This window comes from Canis lupus, chromosome 3 (assembly GCF_011100685.1).
Source record: "Canis lupus familiaris isolate Mischka breed German Shepherd chromosome 3, alternate assembly UU_Cfam_GSD_1.0, whole genome shotgun sequence".
NCBI classification, from domain to species: Eukaryota; Metazoa; Chordata; class Mammalia; order Carnivora; family Canidae; genus Canis; species Canis lupus.
Window position 1 is genome coordinate 13,731,970 of NC_049224.1, and position 26,194 is coordinate 13,758,163.

Sequence of the window (26,194 nt, forward strand, 5' to 3'; positions counted from 1 at the left end):
GCTGCATTCCATCCACCCTTCCCCCCCTTCTCTTTGCAGAGCTCTCACCAGCCCTTTGGGACTTAGTAAAAACAAAGAGTCATTACAGGGGAGAGAGTGGGTTGGCACAGCCCACAGGGAATACGCAGAGCCACAAATGTGAGGGTCTTCTGTACAGTGCTCCTCTGTTATTCTCGAGAGCCATGATAATTTAACATTGCCTTGCTGATTGCTTTAAAAGCCCTGAAGAAGTATGCTTACGGTTTTCCTATGTGGAAAATGTTCAGGACTTTTAAGAAGACTTTGTTTCAAATTTAGGTTTCCCACAAAAGATAGTTTTTCTTAATGAGAAATGCTAATACAGTATTTCAGGAATTTTGAGTTTTTCTGGAAAAGATTTGGCAAATCTAACAAATGTCTTTTACATCAAATGTAATCAAAAAAGGACATGAACTGTCATGATGGTGTCATATTTAGGCATATTTTAAATATAACTGAAGTACTGTTAAAATATCATTTCAAAAGTGTTAAGAGTATTTTATTTTCCTCATGCTAAGCACTGCATGGTTACTGCTGTTCCTTGTTACTAATTATAGGATTTTTCTTGCCTCAGTAATGTCTTTAGAAGGTCAGAATTTGGGTCTTGGCAGGTTAGCTTTTAAGCATATTTACTTTTATGCCTGAACATGTTCTCTTAGGTTGAAGTCTTCCTCTAAATAAATGCAGCCTGGAACATTAAACAAACTATAGCAGTATGCTGTTAATGAGTGAAACTGCTAAGAACCATTGACTACCTAGATTTTTATCATTGCAGTTAGCCTGCAGCTTTTATAGCATTAAAAAACTGTAAATTGTATCTTTCACAATCCTCACCCCTTTTCCTTAGTGGAAGACGGTGCTCAGTAAATTGAGTGATCATCGAAGGTATTTTCTAGAATCAGAAAGATTGAGAAAATACCAATGGGAGCAGTTGAATATGATTTCTAAACTCATGAATATCAGGAGCTGAATAAATGAGTGAAAAATGCCTTGTGGATTCTGAAGGGTATGGGTCAACAAATTATCCTCACAGTTCTAATCACATCTAGGATGCTCATGACTAATGGTTTATTAGGATTACAAATTTCAATAGATCATTCTAATTGAACTGAAAAGGTAGCTGGTAAGAGGCACATGAGCTACAGTAACGAAGTGTTACAGTGTTGTGAGGGTTGTATTGGTAAAATGCACCTGGTTTCCAAAAGCTGTCAGGTAAGCTTTATAGAAATCATTTGTATATTTATAGAAATATAGTTCTGCCTCTTGTATTTTAACTGGATACTGAAAATGTAGCGGGTGAAATTTGCCAAAAATATGTGTTCCAGTAAAGTTTTTAAAAATACGCTCTGAGGGATCCCTGAGTGGCGCAGCGGTTTAGCGCCTGCCTTTGGCCCAGGGTGCGATCCTGGAGACCCCAGGGTCGAATCCCACGTCGGGCTCCCGGTGCATGGGGCCTGCTTCTTCTCCCTGTGCCTGTGTCTCTGCCTCTCTGGAGACCCCAGGGTCAAATCCCACGTCGGGCTCCCGGTGCATGGGGCCTGCTTCTTCTCCCTGTGCCTGTGTTTCTGCCTCTCTCTCCCTCTCTCTGTGACTATCATAAATAAATAAATAAAAATTAAAAAAAAAAAAAAAACAAAAACGCTCTGTAAGGGCACCTGGCTGGCTCAGTGCTTAAGGGTCTGCCTTCAGCTCAGGGCGTGATCCTGGGGTCCTGGGATCGAGTCCTGCATCAGGCTGCCTGCCCAGAGCCTGCTTCTCCCTCTACCTGTGTCTCTGCCTCTCTGTGTGTGTTTCTCATGAATAAATAAATAAAATCTTAAAAAAAACACACTGTATTTTTATGTTTGTTGAAGGTTTCTTGTGTAAAGACACAATAGAGACAGAGCTGTAATTACAGTCTGTCTTCACACTACCAGGGGAAAGTTCTTCCCAGTATACTGTGCAGTTTTGAAAGAAGAGGTACTGGAAGCAACTAGACTCATTGTTTTCAAGTAATGGCAGTTTTCTACTGACCTAATTATTCTTCACAATAAATTTAAGCAGGTGCTTAATCAATGGTTGTGCTAATAGGTTTGTTGTTGTATTCGTTTCTTACTTATTGCATAAACATTCTTTTAGTCCTCACTGGTGCCAAGTACTTTGCTAAGTGCTTAGTGTGCAGATACAGGGATGTGTAAGACGTGAGTCTCGCCCTCAGGGAACTCAGAGTCTGACAAGCACACACAGACCAGTACTCAGGAAAGAATTAATAATGTAGAACTTAACCCAGAGTTCGCCACTCAGAACTTCTGTGTAAATAAGACTGTCAGGAAGGAATGAGGCTCAGGTGTGTATTTCTGATTGGTATGAATCAGCATTTTAGACCAAGATTTCAGTGCGTGCAAAATACGTCCTGGTGGTAGATAAGTAAAATCCCTGAAGGCCTATTAAAATCTGTGTACACATATACAAAAAGGTAAATCTGTGGTATCATTCAGATAAAAACTGAAATGGCAAGGTTTTCAATAGTAAATAACAGCCACCTCTGCTGGCCTTTGGTGGCCTTGCGGAGTGCACTTGCCTGCAGCCTCAGGGACTCCTGTCCAGAGAATGACTATCCCCAGAGCAGGGAGAAATAATGTTAACTTTGTCACAGTAATTGGGATTCCAGACCTCAGTATTTATGAGAATGTTGTTCCAGAATTTTCTAATTTAATTGCTTACTTCAGACTCAGCCATCCCAGAGGCTTTAGAAAATAGAACTTAGTTTGGCATATATAATTCAGAAATTATTTTTAAGAAGAAGACTGAAAATAGAAAATATTTTCTATAAGTACCGTGTAGTGTCTCCTACAAAATAGTGAGTCACACATACGTTTCCAGGAATGAACAAGGAATAACCAGCCAAACAAGTTTTAAATGTATGTCTTCCAAAAGGCACTGTGACCTTCTGAAGATTAAATCAGCATTTAACTGCTAACTTTAAAGGCTTGAATAATGCTATAAAACTCTTACAGTAGAGTCATTAACTGAAAAGAACAGAGGGTTGCATTTTTCTTTTAAGCATTCAGAAATATTTTATCAATTGCTTATTTTCCTTTGCAGGATCAGGGAAAAGATCAAGTATGAAATACTAAATTATACAGTATTTGAAATTAGTAGGCAGTTTCAACCCACCTACAGATACTTTCTGCAGACTACCCTTCTCTAACCTACTTGATACCTGGGAAGCAAAGATAACTATCCGTTTTAAACAGCAGGAGAGATAAAAATAAATCACCAACACTGCCATTCCTTCGTAGATGATATGCCTGTGCTCCAACTGCTTTCCCCTGCTGTTTTTGGTTTGGCTACCCCATTGATTTTGCCAATGGTTGTGTTTAGTCAGTCTGCTCAAAGGTTGCTGACTAACAGTTACCTTTAGACACTCAGCTCTGAATGTAATTAATACTAGAAGGATGTTAGAATTATACCTTTTTGTAATGGCAGTTCTGTTTTAATTTTTTAATATTATGGTGGTTAACATGTATATAGATAAATTTTAATATTTGCATTGAATTATGACTCTTATCCATCTATTAATATACTAAGGTATCAATACAATAGTAAATAGCCTAATTTGAAAGAAATATTTAACTTCAATATATATCCAAGATTATATTATATATAACATAATTTTATATGTCATATAATATATAACATATACTTTATATGTATAAAAGCTCATTTGGCCAGGAATATGGGCTGACATTGTAGAAACTCATTTTATCTTAAAAAATAATTGAACCATAGTTTGAAGTTTGAAGCTATTGTATATTGCCCAATCTGTCTATTTTATGCTGCCATACACTGCCCTCCTTTTCTTCAGGATAAGAACTAACAGCAGGGTTTCTAAAGAAGGAGAGCAATGGGCTAAATTCGGTGTCCGTTGTTTCACACCTTGGGTAGGTAACAGGACAGGCACCAGGGGACACGGCCCATCCCCTGTCCTGGAAGAGTACAAAAATGCCAGAGGGTGGGAGCATGACTTTGCCTTTGTGTCTGTGGTGCCTGCAGAAACTCTCTCAAAGTACTTGCTGACCACACCTTCACACAGATTCAGTGTGGGCTACAAAAGGACAAGCCTCCCAAAATACGAGCACAAACAGGAACTGATGGCATTTTGCTCTGTCCTTCACCACACTGCAGTCACTTTGGAAAGCAGCTGGAACTATGAGTGAAATCTGAAGCAGCCACAAATACCATAAATTGCATTCTTAGCAGTGAGTTATGCTGTCTACATTCAACAAGCATTTATGAATACTCACTGTGTACCATGCTCCACGATAGACACTGTGTAGACAAAGGTAAATAGGACTTTGAAATGCCAGCTCTTGTTCCTAACTGACATCATCTATTTGTCAATAAAATCTGCCTTGATGGCTTTGCCTTTTTGCTTCCCACCAAAACTGAAACTTGTGAAATTGAGTCGCCTGTGTTACAGAAATTTTCACTTTAATAGCACTCACTTATTTAAGCTTGGATAATAATATTTCCCATTCTATAGTACCTTGTGTTTCCTATAGTTAAACCACGCCTAAATTTGAACCATGAGCATTACTTCAGTATCTTTTGACCTCTTACTGTGTCAAGATGATATTTTAGGCACATAAAATGAGTTTATAAGAGCTTTATTCAAAAGAAAAGTCAAATTTAAATAAACAGGAAAAACAACTTAGAATATGGCCAAGCCCTAGATCTTATTTCAAACAATATTTTGAAATTTTCATTTTAACATTTAATGCCTTTGGAATTGGAATGCATCTCATTATGGATGGCATCTTAGTATTGTCATAGTTGGTTAGCATTTTATATTACGCAGTGGTACATAAAATCAGTCTTACATTGCTGGCATCGTAGATTCAATGAATTACAGCACTGCAATGGAAATATTTAGAGAGTCTGTGTGTCCTGTGATAAGATTTTATCTAATAAAATTTTTTCAAGTTTTCTTTCCTGACCCCATCCTTGACTAGCTTGCTCAGTTAGCTCCATATGTTAGATTATCTGGGAGAATTTACAGAGAAGGTATACTTTAATAACTATTCTTGAATTGTGATCTAACTGAAAAGAACAAAAGTATGAAATTATAATGTTCTCAGATTTGTTTTTAAGCTAAAAACCTCCCCTATTAAAGTAACTTGTTTTGAAAACAAGTTTGTTTTTTTGGGGAGGGGGTGGTGTTTGTTTTTTGAAAACAAGTTTAGAAGAGTTTTACTGAGCTAAAGACTTCATAAATCCAGAGACATGCCTTGAGGCTAATGAATTTGCCCTTATCAGGCTAAGAATTTTCAAATTTCTCTAACTCCTCTTATAATTTATACTATATTTAGCATACATGTATAGTAATCTATTCAATTATTTTTCAATGATTACAGATAAAATGAAATATTTACTATATGCTAAGAACTCTGTACTAAGCACTTTACATATATCATTCTCATTTAATCCTCACAGGAATGCTGTGAAGCAGATACTCCCATTTTGCTGATGTGTATACACACCATGGCTCTGAAGTTAGTTTTTGAAGCTCACACAATTAGTGGGTAAAGGAGCCTACAATCCACTGTAGCCTCTGATTCCAGAGCTTGTTGTCATCACTACAGTGATCCCCACCTGCCTATAACAAATGTTCAATAAGCATTTTACTTATTCTCACATTCATGTAGACATCTATTGAATACCTCTCCAACTAGCAAGAGGAAGAGCAACAGTTAGGAAGGTCTCAGAGAAGTAGTTTGAACTGGGCTTTGAAGGATTACCAAGAGTTGGCTAGGTGAAAATTCTTTTCAATCCCATACTGCAGCATGAGCAAAGTGGCAAAAATGGTTTGTCAAACGTTCCCACCTTCTTAAGGAGTTTGAATTTCACTTTGGAGATCAATACTTATTTGTAAAATTTTCCTGGGAGTCTCTGATGAAGTCTGAAGAGCACAACTTTAAAATATGATAGCTAGGTTTGCTTTAATTAGGAATATTATAAGAATATGCAAATGTATAGGTGTATGTACATTCTGTTCTCTGAAGGAGGTTTGCAAAGCACATTGAGAAACAATTCATGATAAGGAAAAACATTTCACATTGTGACCCTTTACACAATACCTATACACATTCACCCAGCTTAAAACAGGAGTTTCATAGCACAGTATTGTTTCTTTATCAGTGTAGTCTGATATATTCTATTTCATTTTAAAGAATCCTGGTCATTATCCGCTAAATTAATGTTGTGACCTTCCAGTGGGTCACAGTCTGTGGTTTAAAAAAGCACTGCAGGAAATTATCTATTTAAAAAATTTTAACCAGGGAGTCGTGGTCAAGTTTGCATTTTAATATGCTTATCCAGTAGCTCCCCTAACTTAGTTACTCCTTTTATATGGAAAAGAGGGAAAGAAAGGAGTCAAGGTGGCTCCATATTTAGGATGAATATTTGGTTGGGCAGTTTATTAAATCTGAAATAGATGAAAAACATTGAGGCAGGAGGCAAGGGGTGTGTTTAATTTGGGACATGCTGTACATGAGATGTTTAGGTGATACGCTGTACCTTGTTCTGTCAAGATGGAGCTGTCTGGAAGGCAGTGGCATCTGGGAGTTTGGAACAAAAGGATTTTTGAGAAACAACTCCAAAGGACATTTTATAGGATTTAATTATACATGGAAGTTCAGTAGTAAGAAGACAAAAAGGTTTATTTACAGATGGAATTGTGGTATTAAGCTATATTTAAGGAGTTTTTTTCAACTGTTAAAAATACTGATTGACTTATGAGTGTTGGTACTTTTAATTATTAACCGGGAATTTAAAGCTCCTTTTGCCAAATTTTGTTCACACCAATTTAGAGTGGTAGCAAATAGAGGATAAACTCTGCATATTGATTCAGTGGAAAAGTATACAACAGTGAAAACTCAAGTGGGCAGAAGATAGCATATGGCATTGCACCATTTTAATTAATTTTTATTAACCAACAAAATATGTTGTATGTATGCACACGTGATAAAATTATTGAAAACAAAAGAAACAATTGTGAAAAAAGTCAGAGTAGTTGTTACGTTTGGTAGAGAAAGGCAGGCAGGCATAAGGGATTGGAATGGAGCACATGGTTAGATTATTGCTAATGTTCTATTTCTGAGTTGGGCAGTGAGTTCATAGGTATTCATTATATTGTCAAGTTTCATAACTCCAGCTGCATTTTGTAGAAGTGTATCACATAAAGTTTGTTCTCATTAACTTTAAATATAATCTGTCATCTTATCTCCATGGATTAAAAGAGAAAAGCCAGACATATTTCAGTAGCTGTCAAAAAAGGCATTTGATAAAAATTCAATATTAAATCTGTTTAAAAACTTAAGGGCATAAGTAAATAGGGAACAGAAAGAATTCTTCCATAGCATGATAAAAAAAAAAAATCTTTATGAAACTAATAGCCAGTTACATACTTAGTGATAAGACAATACAAATACCTTTATTAATGTTAGCAATAAACACACATGCCCACTATCATCTCTCTAGTTTAACATTGTTCTGAGAATGCTCAGTAATGGAAAAGAAAATGAAATAAAAGCTATGGGTAATAGATAAGTTTGCCCATATCTGCAGATAATCCAAGTAAACCAAGTGCAAAATTTAAGGATTTCTTAAGGTAGTCACTTCAGAAATAACTTTCAAAATCTAGCTTAATATTCAGCGGTTGGAGCAGAAAGACATTTCTTTCAAAATCAAAGAAAGAACAGGATTATTTTTTTAAAGACTTACTAGAGAGTGGGAGCGGTCCAGGGGGAGGGGAAAGGAAGAGAGAATCTCTCTTTTTTAAAATTGACTGGTCCCCCTAAACACTAGCAGTTAGAATTTCAGTGTAAAAATGATCTCATTTATGATAGCAACCAAAAATTACCAAAATGAAATACCAAAAATTAAGTGTAGGTCATGCTCTTCTAGACCTGTCTAAAGAGCTTTATATTACTTTCCTGATGGGTATAAGAGAAAATATAAGTGGTAAATGGCAAGACTGTCCATTTAGGTAAGAAGCTTTTTAAATTGTCGTTTCATCTCCTTAATTAATCAATAGGAAATAAGACATCATATATACCATTATACTAATTTAAAAAAAATACAGAAAACACAAATGTAAACCTACAAAGTAAATATGAAATGCTCTACACCAAAATGTCGTTGCTAGTAATCTATATGAGATTTTTTTTTACATATGTATTTGTCTGTTTCCTAATTGCTCTATATACATAAATGTTTTGAGATGCTAAGTTTAAATATGTCAGGAATCTAGGAGAAAAACTAAATACTAAAGGTTTAAAAAATTATGTTGACAATGAACATAGAGAAGGCACGTCTTAAGAAGTTATCTAGAGCTGGACACCAGCTAAATATCTTGCTAGTCAACTACTTGATAGAGCTGCTTTGTCATCTATCAATGGAAAAAGAAAGTTTCCTCCCTGTCTGTGATCTTTCTCCCCATTAGAAGGAAGGTAACAAGCAGAGTCACTGCTGTTAACAAGGGTATGAGAGGAAAGGCCACTTTTTTGAGTTAACAGTTGACATTTTGGAGCAGTGGTACCGTGATGTGCCCTAGGAATGGGTCTCGTCTCGAAAGGACAAATGGGAATGAAAAGAAGTAGTCAGCTGAATTTAAAAAGATAAAATTCTTAGGGACTTAAGAGGTAATATAACTCAAAATGCAGAAGACGACTAAAGAAGGATAATTAAGTTGGGCCCGCAGTATTAGAGGGTTGGTACTTAAATTAGCCTTAGCAAAAGGGCAGTCTTTTTACAATACTTAAACAGCTTAGTATTTAATAATCATTTAGTAAGTTATATTGGGGATATCTTATTTTAGACTGAGAATATAGGGCACAGTTATATTTATGAATGTAGTAACACTCTACTAATCGATACTAAGAAATTCTTTGACTCATGTGAATGCTCTTTAGTTTTCTCTTAATCTAATTGTGTTAGTAATTCATTGAAATCAGTATTCACAGATTAGGAAAGAACACTTGATGGTGTTCCATTCCCACTGAAGGGTAAGATGATGCTGACTTATATATCCACAGCTACTTAGAGGTTTTGTATTTGGCTATAAAGAAAAACTTTGTTCTAGGAATGCTTGGTATTTTGTTTTTGTTTTTTTAAGTAGGATAGTGTTTCTGTTCCTTCAGAGAAAACTTGAAGCATAAGATAATCATGATTCCACGATTAACTTTGGATAGTCTTATGTTTCACAATTTCTGATCCTGTAAAAAACAAAGAACCTCTAATTTTTAAAAAATAAGTTGATTCTTTAAAAAAAAAAAAAAAAATAAGTTGATTGAGTCATGAAAGGCAAATGTGAAAGTGATTACTTAAAATCTAATTACTTTTTAAAGCAGTCTTTATTGCTTTTTGATTGAAAAACTAATGAATATACATTTTAGCATTGTATGTAAAGTACATACAAAGATGAATACATGTCTTAATAATAATGAAAACCAGCTAGTGTAGGATTTCTTCTAGTCTTTTTTTCATATTCACACATAGGTTGTAGTCACTGTGTATTTACTGTTTTTTTATATCCTGCTTTTTCCATTTAACATATGAGCATTTTCCTATGTCATTAAATAGTAAAAGCTATTTCTAAATAACTACCTAACATTTCATTTTATATATAAACATTTATTTTAGCTATATTCCTATTACTTATATAGTTTTTATGTAACAGTAATGGTAAATTCTGTGTGTAAATTTTTACTTTCGTTTCTAATGATTTCTTCAGGCTAGATACCTAGATGTGGAATTACTAGGTCAGAAGCATGAATGTTTAGATTTTTTGATGACTGTGGGCTAATGCACTCATGTACCCCCCACTCCCAGAAAGCCGCTGCTCTTTCCACAGCTGTTTGAAAGTGCCTGTCACTAGGTGTTTTCCCTGGCCAATACACATTTTCTTAATTTCAAAAATAATCATTTGATAATGTTTAAAAACTGTTGTACATTGTGACTTGCTTGATAATATCTGGCACAGGTAAAACGCAATATTGTTGAAGTACTATCCAATGTTTACTGTCTCCACTGATACTGCTAGGAGTGGTTTTGAGTTTTTCATTTAATTTCATTTATTTTTCCCAATATAGTGTGGAGAGGTTTTTATTTTAGTAATTCAGGGACTTTCTTTGAAATAACTGTTCTACCTTTTAAAATAATTACTCTATTTTTTTTATATTTTTTACTATTTCTTTACAATTGCTGATAGTTGTAATAATTTAGTGCTTTTGAGTTTCCACTTTCCTCTTTAGATGCCTTTCTTCCTTAAAAGAATATTGCAAACTTTCATGAAATCTACTTGTATGAATTATCTTTTTTATGGGGCAGTGCAGTGAATTATTGGCAAGGGGATAAAATGTTTTGCTACTTCATATAATTTTAGTGTTCTAAAGGAACCTGTGGTGTGTGGTTCTGCCTCTTAGAATCACATAACTCTCTAGAAGATAATTAAACAACAGTTTTGGTTATAAACTATCCAAATATAATAATTGTCCATATGTAAATCTTTGCCCTTTTTTGCCAACATACATTCTCTTATTTTAAGGCAGAGGTTTGATGGCTTTTCCAATAGCTTAAGTATAGTGTCCTTAACAATGAATCTTTTTAGCCCTGTATTTTTTAGAATTATAAATCAATTTTCTGAGACTTTATAGGTCCTCTTACTTACATTAGACCTGTTGAGTTTCTTAGAACTGCAGTTTCTAATTTATTAGCTCTTGATGCACTGTTATATCAATAGCTTTAAACATGTTAAATAATTTTACTTCCTTTATTATAGTCCTTAAGAAAACTAGCACATGAATTTGACTTATGAAAACTGAATAGAAATAAATTTTATGAAGTGGACCCCATCTCAGGAATGTATTTTCAGGGTAGATATTTGGAAAGAGGTCTATAAAAATTAAAATACTATATAGGCTTTATTCATTTTTAGGGCTACCTATAGCTTTGACACTAAAAATCACAAACTTTAAAATATGTTTTCATTTATGAAGATTGTAAACTTTCAAGCCGCAAAGTTGTGGTGTTCGAGAACTCTTAATTCTGTTTTCTTTGTTTCTTTGTTGTGCTGTAGCTACTATCTAGGGCTCTCAAGGTGGCATATTTTTTTATGGATAAGGCATTTGGGAACAGTGTTTGCTCCCCTTCTTGAGTAGCGGCAGGCATCTGTAATTTTTCAGCTTGCATGGACACTTGTTGTGGACCATTTGTTCTTGTACCTAATTTCTCTGTACTTTGAGTTTGAAACATTTAGAAATACTGCTAGTCTTTTTAGTTGTTTCCCCAGATAGTTTGACTTCTTTTTAAGCTAACACTGAAATTTGACCTTGAAAGTTTCTAGTTCCTTACTTTTTATAAATACTGAGGATTCAGATTAAGTATTGTCAGCTTTTTTTTTTTTTCAGTATTGTCAGCTTTTGATGTTCCATGAGACACTTATTATCCGTCCTGTGCCAGTTGAAAATTACTTCAAAAACCAAATACATCATTATGTATGTGTTTGGAGGAAGCTAAAATCAGTGGAGCTCTCCAATGGTGTCTTTTATATCACTAGGGCAAACATTTGGGGGCACACACTACAGGCTGGACATTGTGCCAGGCACCTTTAGAAGAGTGATTTCTTTAAATTTCACAACAGTCCTATTAGATAAATAATATCATTGCCCTCATTTTGCTGATGAGGAACCTAGGGGTTAATCTGGTTAAGTTATTTGCCCAAGGTAACACAGAGGTAGAATGCAGAGCCAAGTTGGAAACTGGGCACCATGCTCCAGAACTCGTTATGTAGCACACTAGAGCTGGTCTGTTTGCACTGCTCCCTTTTTCCTCTGTGTGTAAGAGTTCTCACTTTTCTCAAACAATTGAGGAAGACCTGGCGTAGAACTGGAAGTACAGAGGGATCCAATAATAAAACATTTTAAAAAGCAAAGAGAACAAAGCAGCAGAACACCATTTTTTATCTTTAGTATCCTTCTAATATTTGGCACTAATTTCCATTTAAAAATGGCATGTAAGAGTTTATATTCTGTACACTCTTCTGTAACTGTCATTTTTAAGAAGTGACTAAAATTTAATAAATAAAATTATAGCCCCCAACTGTACTACATCTTGTAGCTGTTTCTCTTTCCTTAGCATAGAGCCTTGGTTTTGTATCTTGGGTCCCCAGAGCCTAGAATTCTGTGATGTCACCACAGTGACTGTCTCAGCAGTCCCAGCCCCTCATCATCCCTTTCTTCAACCAGAACAATACTGACTCTATTTGTAATACGTGGTGGGTTTTCCCATAATATTTATTCTGAAAAAGATTTGGCTTTAAAAAAAAAGTATGATTATTGTTGGTGAAAAACAGAGAATTAAGAGTTGAACATACTTCCAAATCTATATGAAAATATTCCTCAAGCTTTAATATTATTTATGTTATTGAATTTATTTTATTTTTTTTTAATTTTATTTATTTATTCATGACAGACACAGAGAAAGAGAGGCAGAGACACAGGCAGAGGGAGAAGCAGGCTCCATGCAGGGAGCCTGATGTGGGACTCGATCCTGGGTCTCCAGGATCACGCCCTGGGCTGAAGGCAGGCGCTAAACCACTGAGCCACCGGGGCTGCCCCTATGTTATTGAATTTAATGAGCTTTCATGGTAACATTGATTGGTTTGGAAGAAAACCATGTGTTTTGTGAAATCTAGGACTTTGGCCACTTTTAGCAGTTTATGTTGATCTTGAGGATTCACATCTGCTAAGTAACAGTCTCCTCTAGATTTACACAGCTATTACTGATAGCCATCCATGATTCTGTTCTCACTCATATTTTGGCCACAGTTCTTCCTGGCATTTGCAAAAAGTGCTTTCCTCAAGGCTTCAGGAGAGCAAAAAGGAGAGAAGATTGGGAATGAATTTGGAAATTGACATATTTAAGATCTTTTTTTCTTGTAGAATTCAAGTTTGGGCTTTGTTTCTGAGAAAAAGAAAATTTTTTAAAAGAAAATTCTGCTTTCTACTTGATCAAGAGAATTACTAAACTTAGAATTATTTAGTGTGGTCTCTCGGTAAATTCTTTAAATGCAAAATGGTCTAGAGGCCACTAATATGTTCAAGTGGAATTTGGTGAGAACAAAGTATTCTGTGAGTATTTTAATAAAGATGAAGATACTTTTTAAAAAGAAAAATGTATAATGTAAATGTAAGTTCCACAAATCCGGGCAGCCACTTGGCCTGGGTTTCAGGGCTAAACATAGCACAAGAGAGGTCAGAAATTTTCTCATCCTGACGTTTGTACCACACAGCATGCAGCTGTGTGGGACTTTTTTTTTTTTTTTCCTCCTTTCATTCTGATATTTATTTTTGCCTGCTCTGGGGAGCCCAGGTTTTCCATAGACTCTTAAGTGATCTATTTCACTATTTCAGATACAGCTCTAATTTTTTAGTATTCCTAGTGTAAAGCTTCATCTAAATGAATGTAATCTTGTTCCATGTTTCTTCAGAAGAATCCAACAAATATTTATTAGGTATAAATTGTGTTCCAGATACATATGAAAGTAAGACCATGGTCCTTTCCCCCAACTAACCTGGTAGGGAAGAAGACACATAAACAATGACTTTAGCATGCAGCATAGTAAAGGCAGCATTTAAAGGTAAGCCCAAAAGGTTATGGGGACCCAGAAAAGGAGCATTTTTTTTTTTTATGGTAATCATTTCTGATAAATTACTCAGGACAAAGTTCCTTTCTCAAGTGTAAACACGCTTTCTGATAGAAGTCTCTTGTTAGGCCAGGAATTTTGTTTTCTTTTTTTTTTTTTTTTTTTTTTTTAAAGATTTCATTCATTCATTCATGACAGACACACAGAGAGAGAGAGAGAGAGAGAGAGAGAGAGAGAGAGGCAGAGACACAGGCAGGGAGAGAAGCAGCCTCCATGCAGGGAGCCTAACGTGGGACTCAGTCCTGGATCTCCAGGATCACAGCCCAGGCCGAAGGCAGCACTAAGCTGCTGGGCCACCGGGCTCCCCAAAAAGGAGCTTTAAACTGGAGAAGGAAAGGCTCCCTAAGAGAATGGCTCCTGAGATGAGTATTTAAAATAAAGAGTAAGTTAGCACAAGCCAAGGCAAGAAGTGGGGACATAAAACATAAGGTGGAGAGTGAGGGCCAGGTCTGTTGGGAAGGAACCTCATATGTCCTATTAAGGAGCTTAGACTAAGAGGTAGAAAAGTGGTAGTAGAGAGTCATGAAGAAATAAATGAAACTTGGAAATGACATGGTCAGATTGGCATTTTATGAAACTAGTTTTGGCAGCCAAATGGTTAAAGAAGGAGCTCCAGAACAGACAAAAGTAGAGGCTTAAAGACAAGTTGTCCAAGCAAAAGATGATATTGAGTCAAAGCAGAGGAGGGAGAGGAAAACATACATTTGAGAGACCATTTAGGAAATGAAAGCAGTAGGACTTGTGATTATCTGGATTTGGGGGGCATGAGGTGGTATGAGAAAAAAAAGAGTCAGAGGGTGACTCACTCCCCAGGATGCCAGCAACCTCAGTAACCAGTTAAATGGTGGTTTATTAACTGGGAGATAAACATAGTTGGGGGGTGGGCAGATTTAGGGATAAGATGAGAATTCTTTTCTATATTAGCATTGATTCTATGGAATATATTTAAATTTTAGAAGGGACTACTTAATAAAAGGAAAATGAAAAGCAGCTTTATGGTCAGAGTTATGGAACTCAATGGGAGATTTTAGGTTTTGCTGCCAAAGAAAGACTTATGGATTAGCCCAGCCATGAAGTTTGAAAAACTTCTGAGATTCTCTATGTGGTTGTCTAACTTTTCTTCTAAAAGCTTCTTTGGCATTTTCTCAATTTTGTAGTAATCTTTTTTTAAGATTGTATTTATTAGAGCGAGCACAAGCAGGGTGAGGGGCAGAGGAAGAAGCAGGCTTCCCATTGAGCAGAGAGCTCGGTGTGGGGCTCCATCCCAGGACCCTGACATCATGACCTGAGCCACCCAGGTGCCCCTGTAGTCATTTATAAATCCATGTTTTGTATTCTGTTATGCTTCATAGTCTGTATACAGTATCTCTCTAGTACCTGCTGTTTGCATCTTTCCCCTGCCAATAACTGTCATCCCCCCCTTTATTCTTGGAAATACCCAGCTACCAACCAACTATACCCAGCCACCTGGTCTCTTCTAAATTTTTAACCATGAAGCTACAAAATGAGTCATTACAAAACTCACTGTGAAGCCTCTTTTTTAGCTGGTGAAACCAGCAGTGGTCAGCTGTATTTTAGTGCACTTAGCTAGTATGTATTGTGTTATATGAAGGTACTCACATCATATCCCAAATACCATATACTGTGTGTATAAATATATGAGTATATGTGTACATACATATATATAGGCATATGTGGACACACATATACACAGACACATGCACACATACTCATTTTTTTAAATTTTATTTATGTATTCATGAGAGACAGAGAGGCAGAGACATAGGCAGAGGGAGAAGCAGACTCCCTGCAGGGAACCCAATGTGGGACTCAATCCGGGGACTCCAGGATCACACCCTGAGCCAAAGGTAGACACCAACCGCTGAGCCACCCAGGTGTCCCACACACTCATATTCTAAAACAATCCCATTCTACCAGGGAAAAACACCTTGGTATCATCCTTGATTTCTCTCTTTCATTCTTCACACTTAGTATATCTAGGAATCCTGCTGCACCTACCTGCAAAATATATCCTAAATCCCTCCACATCTTCCTATTTCTTGATCTTGTTCCTGGATTTCTAGACATAGGTGCTATAAAGGCAGAGATCTTTGTAGCTTTTGTTCATTATTGTGTCACAGAAACATAAACACAGTAGCCACTCAATATGTTGTTGCTTACTTATAACCAATCAAAATTAGTTTTGAAATGTTACTCTCAATGGTGTTTTCCCCAAGATGGCCATAAATTTAAAAGAACACTTTAGAGATGAGAATGCAATTCTCAAGAAAGATTTTTCTAATAAGACTATATATCCCACAGAAGTAACAGAGCCAAGGGAGCTAAATATTGGCCTACCCTACCACTTCATCGACTACTTTTTAAGGAATTCTAATACTGGAACTAAAGCAGCTAAGTGAAGAAAAATAAAGAAAGCTATTCTGCTTTACTTTTTTCTGTAATAACATTTTGATAGAGGAAGGATGCAGGAAATAAATAGATTTATTTTGTCCTGAATTATTCATATTAATTGCTACATGGCCTGAATTTTTTTGGATAACTGCCAGTATTTCTCTTTGTGCTAGATAAAGTTAGCATTTTGCAGTACTCTCTTCAGTACAGTATCTATCATGTGGAAATTTCAGATGTTATCTTGTATGCGTGAGATCCTTTCCAACCCTTGCTATTCCTTGTCAGTAGGAATATTTAGCTGTTACTGATTTCCCTAATACTTAACTTTTTCTATTGCTAGTAAAAGATACCCTTCCCTCCTACACCCCCATATCATCCACCCCGGTATTGGTTTTCACATCTGGGCAGCTCTGACAGGCTTTTTTTCCTTCCCTAACCCCCATAATGGTAGGCCAACAGTCATAACTGCCGCTCTGATTTGAAAAATAGGACTTGTGGCTTTCAGGTTAAGGTTTCTATTTTCTGTTCTGATTCTAGATTATTCATTTTGCCCCTCAACTCTGGAACAGTACATGCAAATACATTTCTCTAGCTAAACTGAGTTTTCTAGATTTTTAGGAAATCACAGAATCATGAGTCTGGAAAGGGTTTGAAAACAGAGAGAGGGCAGCCTGGGTGGCTCAGCCATTTAGTGCTGCCTTCAGCCCAGGGCCTGATCCTGTCGGGCTCCATGCATGGAGCCTGCTTCTCTCTCTGTCTCTCTCTCTCTCTCTCTCTCGTGAATAGAATAAAATAAAATAAAATCTTTAAAAAAAATGAAAACAACAGAGAATTTTAATGTTTAAATGTTTGTAGCAATTTTTTTATCCAAGCTAAGACATATAGTTTATATATAGGAAAATAACACATGTATTAGTAATAATAATATTAAGAGATCAGCTATTCCACTAAGATACTAGAGGAAATGGAGTAGGTAGGTTCCGAGGTTTTAGAAAATGGGAAACTATTATTCAGTATGAAAGGACCTACAGCAAAGAAAGTCATTTACTTAACCTAGCATTTCCCAAATTTATTTCAGGATAGAACCTTTTCCATGTAAGGAAACTTTTCAGCACACTTTGGAAATATTGGTGAAAAGAAAGCAGATACTTTGGTTCTAGTCCTGGCTTAGCATTAATTAACATTAATTAATGTTAAAAATTAACATTTTTATTCATTCAACAAACATGTATGGAGTGACTGTTTTGTGGCACACTCTTATTTGGGATACTGGTGATACATTCAGGTAACAAACCAGACAGACCTCTGTCCTTCCAAGGATTGTATTCTGGTCAGGAGAGAAAGACATAAACATCATCTTTAAGTAGTATAGTTACTAAGTGTTTTAGACAAACATGGAGCAGGGTCAGGGGGTCAGGAGTACAGGGGTTGCAATTTTAAATAGTCATAATCTTGAGCAATCATTGAGTGTCTCTGTTTTTCTAATCTATAAAATGAAGAAATTCAAAGGCCCTGCCAGAACTATGGGTTTGCTTTAATCACCAAGGGTTGTCATATCCAACTGTGTTACTGCTGGGTCATGAGCATCTTCCTGAGCATTTATAATCACCAAGGGTGGATATTAAAATTCAAAGAAAAGTCTGTAAGTTCAAATCATTTGTTAATGCCCACAAAAAAACAATGCATTCATTTTAAATAAATGCAAAAAAAAAAATCATGATGGTCCTCTTTTTAATCTAGCATGTAACTCAATCCAGTATTGAGTAGATAGTACATAAGGGTAAGAAACCTCTGCTGTAAAGATACCAGTGGCCTCTAAGCAGATGTTAGCATGTCTATGAAAATATGCATCAGTGTACACATTGTGCTACTGCCCTTCATCTTTATGTAAATAAGAGGTCTGTGACTCGCTGTTAAAATGACCTAGACAGTATTCCATTTCTATATGCCTGAGCTTGTATCTCAGAATAATTAGAAGTTTTGACTTAAACATCTTGGTATACAGTGTTTATGTAATTATAAATGTCTGAAAGTTTTCCTGAAACTTTCTTTGTAGCTTTTTATCAGAGACAGACTGGAGTTTGGAAGGAGGGCTACGGAGTATGGTCCCAAGCCTTTGATTTTCAGCCCCCTCATTTTTGGAATAAAAATTATTTATTTTTCCAATTGCCCAGAACATGGTGGTATATTTTTATATTGTCTTGAATAAGAAACTGTTTGGAATCATGGTCTTTGATATTTTTAAGTAATATTTCATTAGGCATTTAGCTCAAAATTTCAATTAGACCATGTGTCCCAAAAATATAATGGTATTCCACTGACCTGCAGGAAAAGCTTAAAATACTATAAATAAACTTGAGAAATTCCTATCAAACAAAGGGTTGCTCTTCCAAGATTGTTTCTAAATCAGACCCCAGTTATTTCTTTTCCTGTAACAGTAGCCCAGTCCCCCAAAGCTGACCCTAGGGCTTCCAGTAATAGTCATTTCATATTGATCCCCCTCTCTTTCATATTCCATAATTTTAAAAGCCAGTTGATAAGAAAATACTTTGTAACCATCCTGGAAGAAAGAACTGACTACTGACTACTGCTTTACTACCTAGACAAGCTGTGGAGTAGGCTCCTATACAGAGAGAGGAGTGATGAGTATCCCCAAGTTCCCCCGAAAGTCTAGTCTCTGAAATGGCCTAGATTTGACAAGGTATCGAATCCTACTTTAGCTGTGGCCTTCAGCAGTCCCACAGGCTCTGGTCCACTCAGAGATCCCCATAATTTAGTTCTGAAGTTCCCACTCATCCACCCTCATCTGCTCTGTCATACACAACCTGCTTTTTTTATTAAGTCTCTTGCATTAGTGCCCATGGGGACCAAACTGTTATGCAGACTTACCAGCTATGAACATAAGAGCACCTTCCTATATCTTTTTCATTTTTAAGTATATAGTTATTGGTAGAAATAAAATTTGTATCTAATTTACACCACCTTCCGGAAATTAGGCTTTTGAGATTTTAAAGATGTGAAAGTTGCTTGGCAACATCTTGCTCTCAGATCTTTTACAGGAAAAGCCTGAGATTAAGTCAGGCTATACCATCTGCATTGCTGCTGCTCTGAAAACCACTGAGGAAAGGTGACATAGAAATTCAGAACTCTGTTTCATCGTCATTCCTTAACCTCCATCCCCACCCCGGTTCCATAGCTGGAAAAAATACTATGGTATACATCAAAATTCACCTCTGGGTCCCAAAATGAATGTGATTTGCTTTGAGGCCTGTCTCTGCCCCAATCTGCATAATACTCACCTAGACACACACCATAGAATAGTGGAACAGTGGTTAGAAGAAATTGTTGAGAATCCTGCTGTCATTCTCTGTCATGCTCCCTTTCTTCCAAAGACCTGAGGACAAAGCTTGCTTGTCACTGGTAGTTAGCAGCCTGAGACCCTTATCTACCTGTGAGGTATGTATATATAAGAATTAAGGGGGAATGGTGAGGACTACAAACACTCCAGATTAGTGTTACTTTGTTTTGTTTTTCTTTTAGGTTGAAACCTATACCAAATAAATTAAGTAAGTAGGGTAATGGACAAAAAAAAAGAAAGAAAGAAAGAAAACTATACCAGTCTTTTCTCATTGTTATTGCTGGTGAGGGTTTTGGAACTCATTAGGAAAACTGAATTCTCAGAGACCATAACTACAAAGGTTCATTTTCTTTTTTTTTTTTTTTTTTAATTTTTTTAATTTATTTATGATAGTCACAGAGAGAGAGAGAGAGAGGCAGAGACACAGGCAGAGGGAGAAGCAGGCTCCATGCACCGGGAGCCCGACGTGGGATTCGATCCCGGGTCTCCAGGATCGCGCCCTGGGCCAAAGGCAGGCGCCAAACCGCTGCGCCACCCAGGGATCCCAGGTTCATTTTCTTTATACTGAACCAGTCCTTTCTCATTTTGAGAGTTCTTAGTAAATTATTATCTCTTTCTAAGCACTGTTTTTTAATTGATATATGAAATAGGCATTCCAAAAGAAGTACTTTTGCTTATTTGCTGACTTTATGATCTTTAGAAGTTGAAGAAATTAATTTTCCGTAGGTACTTAAATCTTCATTCCCTCTCTGACTAAATATAATTTAAATATGGCTCAGGTGCACTTATATGTCTTTTATTATTGTCTGATCACAAGTTTTAAAAAAGGTATAGTGTTGCAAATAAGTTGGTTCCTTCCATTTGATATGAATTGGGAACTTTTTATCCTAAGATATTAATTTTCCTTCTACTTCATTAATATTCAATAGTCACTAAAGTCAGAATTCTCTGACTTCTTTCCTAAGGGATCTACCTTTGTTTTTAATCTATGGTTTCTAAATGTTGGCCCTACTGACATTTTAGACTAGATAATTCTTTGTTGTGGAGGCTATCCTGTGCACTATAAGGTGCCAGTAGTACCCACCCAGACCATATGTCCCCAGCGGGGCAAAACTGCAAAACTGAGAGCAGCTGTTCTGATCCATGTGTAACACATACTTCCAAAAGCTTCAGTGGGGATCCAAACGCTTTTAACTTTTTAAATCTGATTCTTCTGTATTCAGTTTCTGATATTTTTTAAATGACTGCAGTGTTTTGGGTTTTTTCGATTCAAGACACTTTTAAAGAAAGTATGAAAACCCTCCATGCCCACCATCAGGGCAGACCCTATTATTTTAAGGAGCACCCACAATAATTAATTCACACAAGATATTTTTGTTATTGAACTTTCCATATTTACACAAGATACTCTGGTTGTGTGTTTAAAAAATTTTTTAATGTATAGGAAGATAATTTTTACCTTAAAATGTATAAGCATTACTTCAGAAGAATCACAGTTTAGAGGATGAGAAGAAAGGAAAAGTCTACATTTAATTATTATAAAGGTTTGATAACAGCTTTCTTGAAATGTTCTGTTTCATATACGTCTAAGCTTAAGGACTCCTGTAATTAAGGTAAAAGTTTTTAGTGAAAGGATACTGAACATTTATAGAATTTTACTAAAAAGTCTAGTCACTCTTGAAAAGTAAAGATAGAAAAAAACTGTATAATTCCACTTTTTAAAAATGTAATTTAGAAACTCCTCAAAGGGCCGGTCTTCCATACTTTGCTGGGTGAAGTGCTTCTGCATCTCCAGGCCTGGGCTGCACAGGAGTTAAGACCTTAGACCTCCAGTGAAACCAGAGCCTAGCCTGGAGAGGAGCCTGCAACTACTGTGGAAATCTCCCCACCCAGGTTAGGCACATCTATGTGAGGCTTAAGGGGGGAGGAAAGTGGAAGTTAAGTGTGTGAGAGCTGGAGAAAGGATTCCATTCAAGTGTTCACACCTTCTTTACCTGTCCACCTTCTCTCCTGGGCCTTTAAGGAGGCTTGACCTACAATACACATTCCTTCTCTATCAGCAGAACCTTGCTGTTCTTCAAAATATAGTAGCAGACAGATGTCAGGGAGTGCTGTTACACACTAGCATGAAGGTGGACTTTCTGTTCCCTTATGTCTCACACAGCTCCCATTCTCCCATACCTCTATAGGATTAAGAAGTAATACATCCCATTCTGCTTCACCAGTGTATGTGTGCCAACTAGGCATTCAGTTTGCACACCCTCAAACTCATAAGACAGCCTGATGAGAAAAGTAAATTAAGACCTGCTCACAAAGTTCCACCATTTTAGAGCTAGGGGAAAATTTGAGAAATAAATAAAAGTAACTTTAGGGACCAAAAAAAGGTATAATTTATAGAGTAGATGATAAATGTAGAAGCTTATTACTCTAGCAGTTGGGGGATCCCTGGGTGGTGCAGCGGTTTGGTGCCTGCCTTTGGCTTAGGGCGTGATCCTGGAGACCCAGGATCGAGTCCCACGTCAGGCTCCCGGTGCATGGAGCCTGCTTCTCCCTCTGCCTGTGTCTCTGCGTGTGTGTGTGTGTGTGTGTGTGTGTGTGTGTGTGTGTGTGTGTATGTGTATGACTATCATGAATAAATGAGTAAAATCTTTTAAAAAAAAAACTACTCTAGCAGTTGGAACTAATTTAAAATAAGGAGTCAAAGATAATTTAAATTCATGGATGACAGAGGTTGTATGGAGTATATTATGTAATATTCATTACCTACGGTAAAATCTTTATGTTAGTATTCTAAATCTCCTCTGAAGAGATGTTTTTTATTTATTTCTACCCCTTGTTCATTCATTCCTTCAAACATTTATTGCATGTCTGCTATGCACTAGACACTGCAAATTATCTCCCTTCTTAGTTTACATTTTGGTTTTGGTTTTGGTTTTGGTTGGGGTGGAGAAGGCAGGTGGGCAGTGGTGGTTGGAATTGGTAACTTCAAACAAACTCTTTTCCTTAGGTCAAAGGTTAGGTGTCTTTTAGAATGAGCAAGTAAGAGTTGCTTGTAGGGTGTCCTGCGTGGCCCAGTTATACATGCTAATGCTTAGTAGTGCATTCATGAATGTCTGTCTGTCGCAGCCAGTTAGTTCTGAGTCTTAATCTTACCATAATGGAAAGGGCAGCTTTTGGGGGTGGGGGGGGGGGATGAGAACTGGAGAATATCCCCCTCCTCGTCTCCTAAATTACTAAGACTCTGTGTCTGTGTATTGGGGGGCTGGAAAACAGGAAATCATATTTTATATTCTTGCCAATGAATCCTTTTTATAAAATTATCACCTTACACCAAGGTAGCCCCTATAAATCCAAAAGAAAGGTTTTAGGAGCTGGAAAGGGTGGAGCCATTTAAAGACAGAAGTTTTCAGTTCATTTATTCACAGATGTTTACTGAGGTCCTACTATGTACCAGGAAAATATGCCTAATACAGGGGCTCAGTGATCTAGAGCAACCCCGTCCTTTCACTTTGGGGGCTACCCATCTAATAGAGAAACAACCTTGAGTAAGAGCATAAAAAACATTTGCCTTTTCCACAGTGTTGCATGGGGCTCAGCTTTGGAATACCCCACAGAATCATCTTTCCAGGCTGCTGACCCTATTCTGTAAACATGAGGGTAAGAGAATCTTAAGGCAGAGAAAAATACCCCTCTGTGTTTTGGTGTGAATGTTAACTATGGCATTCACCTTATGCTGCTAGTAATTCTTGAAAAATACTACTCAAAGAAGCAAGAATTAAAATGAAATGTGCATATAATAAGAGGGTAAAGATTGGGACATAGACTCTGTTCAGAGATCATTTAAATATCTAGAAGCTATTCATCAGGAGGAGCATGCTAGCCAGAGACAGAACCTTGCAGCTCAAAAGAGAAAGAGCTTTTTTAGCAAATTGATGAATAACTCTTCCCTGTGAACTGTAATCATTTGCTAGTTTGAAATGCGGGTTTCTCTTATTGATCTGAAGTGATTACTGACACTTAAGGGTAGAAAATGGAAATAAGAGTGATGTGGTGATTTTTAGGTGTACTTGCTTGATTCCTTCAATGATTTGGTAATTTAAATGTTCAAGAGGGCCTGCATATTAAAAATGAAGGTCACTTGAAAAACAGTTAAGTCAGTTATCAGATCATTGTTTGTCAGATTTATATTTTGAGATGTTTCTCTTTTTCCCCTCACTTTAGCTTGTCAAAATTCCTAAGAATGATCCCCCCAATGAAGTGCATACTTTTAACTTCTATTTGTCAAATGTGGGTAAAGACAACCCTCAGGGCAGCTTTGACTGCATCCAGCAAACATTCTCCAGGTAAGTGCCTTTCAAGATATGCTGAAGGGAGAGTAATTTTTTGAGAGTTTTTTTTTAATTAAACTATAAAATATATAATAGTCATTCCATAAATGTTTATTGAATTGAATTATAGAGTTCTTTTATTTAGAAATAATTGAGCACCTACTATGTGCTGGTAGTTATATTTGTCACTGTGGGATACAATCATAAAAATTGTAAGGTTCTTGCCTTCAGAAATTTTTAAGGTATAGATTTTCTTTTATCTATACAACAGTTTTTTCAAATAAAAAACAAGCTTAAGAATTTTTTAAGTTTTTATTCACTGTATTTATGTAAGAGTACCTTAGTATATATACTCAGGGTTCATACTCAAGAGTAAAGGAGTAAAAAAAATATGTACCTTGTATATGCCTTTCATCCCTGTGCAAGCCTTGTTTTAAGATAGATTTTCAGAAATGGCTCATGCTGCAACATAATGGAAACTAGAAATTAACCTCAGTATAGCAGTCACTTCTAATTTAAAAAGAAAAAGAAGGAGGGAGGAAGACAAGAATATACACCCACATCCCAGGGTACCATGGAACCCTTATCTACTTAGGTCCTCCGTAAACAATAAGCTACTTGTTTGACTCATCTTTGCTGTGGTTGTTTCTGATTAAAGAATGGGTGCCTTGAGTAGGGGGAATTTGTTCTGCCAGTGGTTAAAGACAAGGCCTTAGAACCCCCAACATCCCGAGAACATTGAAATTGGCCCAAAGTGCCCCAGGCTATCCATCCCTATCTCTCATCTGTGCAGTACTTGAAACTGTGCACGCTTGCTGTGTGTGTGGGAGAAAGGAAAGGAAATCTATGTTGCAAGGGAGCTTGGGAGGCAGAGGTACAAAATAAGATACTTCACTAAAAGAGTTCTAAATTTCTGCTCCCATTTAGGGTAACTAAATAAGTTTCTGTTCTATCTTATATGCCATTTTCCCTGAGTAAATGTTAATTTTGCTTTTTAAAAGTTGCCCACCACCAAATAAAGTTTTTGGTATAAATTGTGTATGTTATAGATTATATAGGCTTCTCTATACTATCTACTGTGATAGCTATTGGCCATATGTGGCTATTTACATTTCAATCAATAAAAATGAAATAAAATTTAAGATTTAGTTATTCACTCAAATTTACCACGTATTATGGACTCAATAGCCACGTGGCTAATGGCTATCATAATGGACAGCACAGATACAGAACATTTTCACAATTACAGAAATTACTGTGGGACAGCATCGCAAAAGATTACAGAATCATCAAGTATAAGGGTCCTTGGTGATTGTGTAGTTCAACCCCTTCATTTCACAGATGATTTATTCATAGTTACACAGCTGGTTAGTTGGTGACAAGGCTGAATAAGAACTGAGTCCAGTTCTGACCGGTGTTCTTTACACACCACAGGACACACCGATTTCAAATTGTTGTGGTGCTATTACTTATAATGCTTGTCTTTAGAGAATTACTTTATTATAGTGAGAACACTTTGACCTCAAATTCAATTATGTCCCATTAGAAATTTTATTGAGGAACAATCCCCTCTTTAAAACAAGTGATAGGGCAGCCTGGGTGGCTCAGCAGTTTAGCGCCGCCTTCAGCCCAGGATGTGATCCTGGAGTCCCAGGATCGAGTCCCATGTCAGGCTCCTTGCAGGAAGCCTGCTTCTCCCTCTGCCTGTGTCCCTGCCTCTCTCTCTCTCTCTCTCTCTGTGTCTTCCATGATAAATAAATAAAATCTTAAAAAAACAAAACAAGTAATAGCATCATAGGTAATATGGTTTCTTCCTTAGATCATAAACACCCTGTGTGTTTATTTCTACCTTGCTTGTTTGGAGAAAGATTTAAAGTCACTTACAAAATGCTACATGATGCAGCAGGAAAAATGAAACCGTTATTGTGAGAAAATTGGGGTAAAGACAGTAGCATGATCCAAGTGTGTTTTATAAAAGTATGATCCAACTATGAAAGTGTGATTTAAGATGCTTTATAAAATGGTTTTATAGAAGTATAAATTGAAATTTGCCACTGTGAAAATAAAAGCCCTGAAACTTTGAGTTCTCAACCTGGCAAGCAAATTTTTTTTATGATTTTGTGTTCCACCTTTTCTGTTCAATTGAATTTTTATTTTCCCCATGGATCTTGTCTCTGCTATAGTTCAACTTCTCCTTGAACCTCACTTTTATCATATCTAAAATGGAGGAAATCCCAAAGTTAAAATTACCTTTCAAAAATTCTTTAAATCTGTCCATTCACAGCCTTGTATATGCCTATTATAGGAAACTGAGCCAGGCTAGATAAAGAC

The 26,194-nt window shown here is 36.6% G+C and overlaps 1 protein-coding gene across 2 annotated transcripts in view; it reads left to right on the top strand.

Moving 5' to 3' along the window:
* ELL2 (elongation factor for RNA polymerase II 2) overlaps positions 1 to 26,194 on the top strand; it is a 72,938-nt gene that overhangs the window by 18,664 nt on the left and 28,080 nt on the right. The window contains exons 1-2 of one of the 2 annotated variants that reach the window (XM_038532294.1): positions 23,172 to 23,192; positions 23,757 to 23,878. In XM_038532294.1, coding sequence (XP_038388222.1) covers positions 23,187 to 23,192; positions 23,757 to 23,878 — 128 coding nt within the window. In that variant the 5' untranslated portion in view covers positions 23,172 to 23,186. Of the gene's footprint in view, positions 1 to 23,171; positions 23,193 to 23,756; positions 23,879 to 26,194 lie in introns of those variants that run through there. The other variant, XM_038532293.1, reaches the window with a different exon arrangement.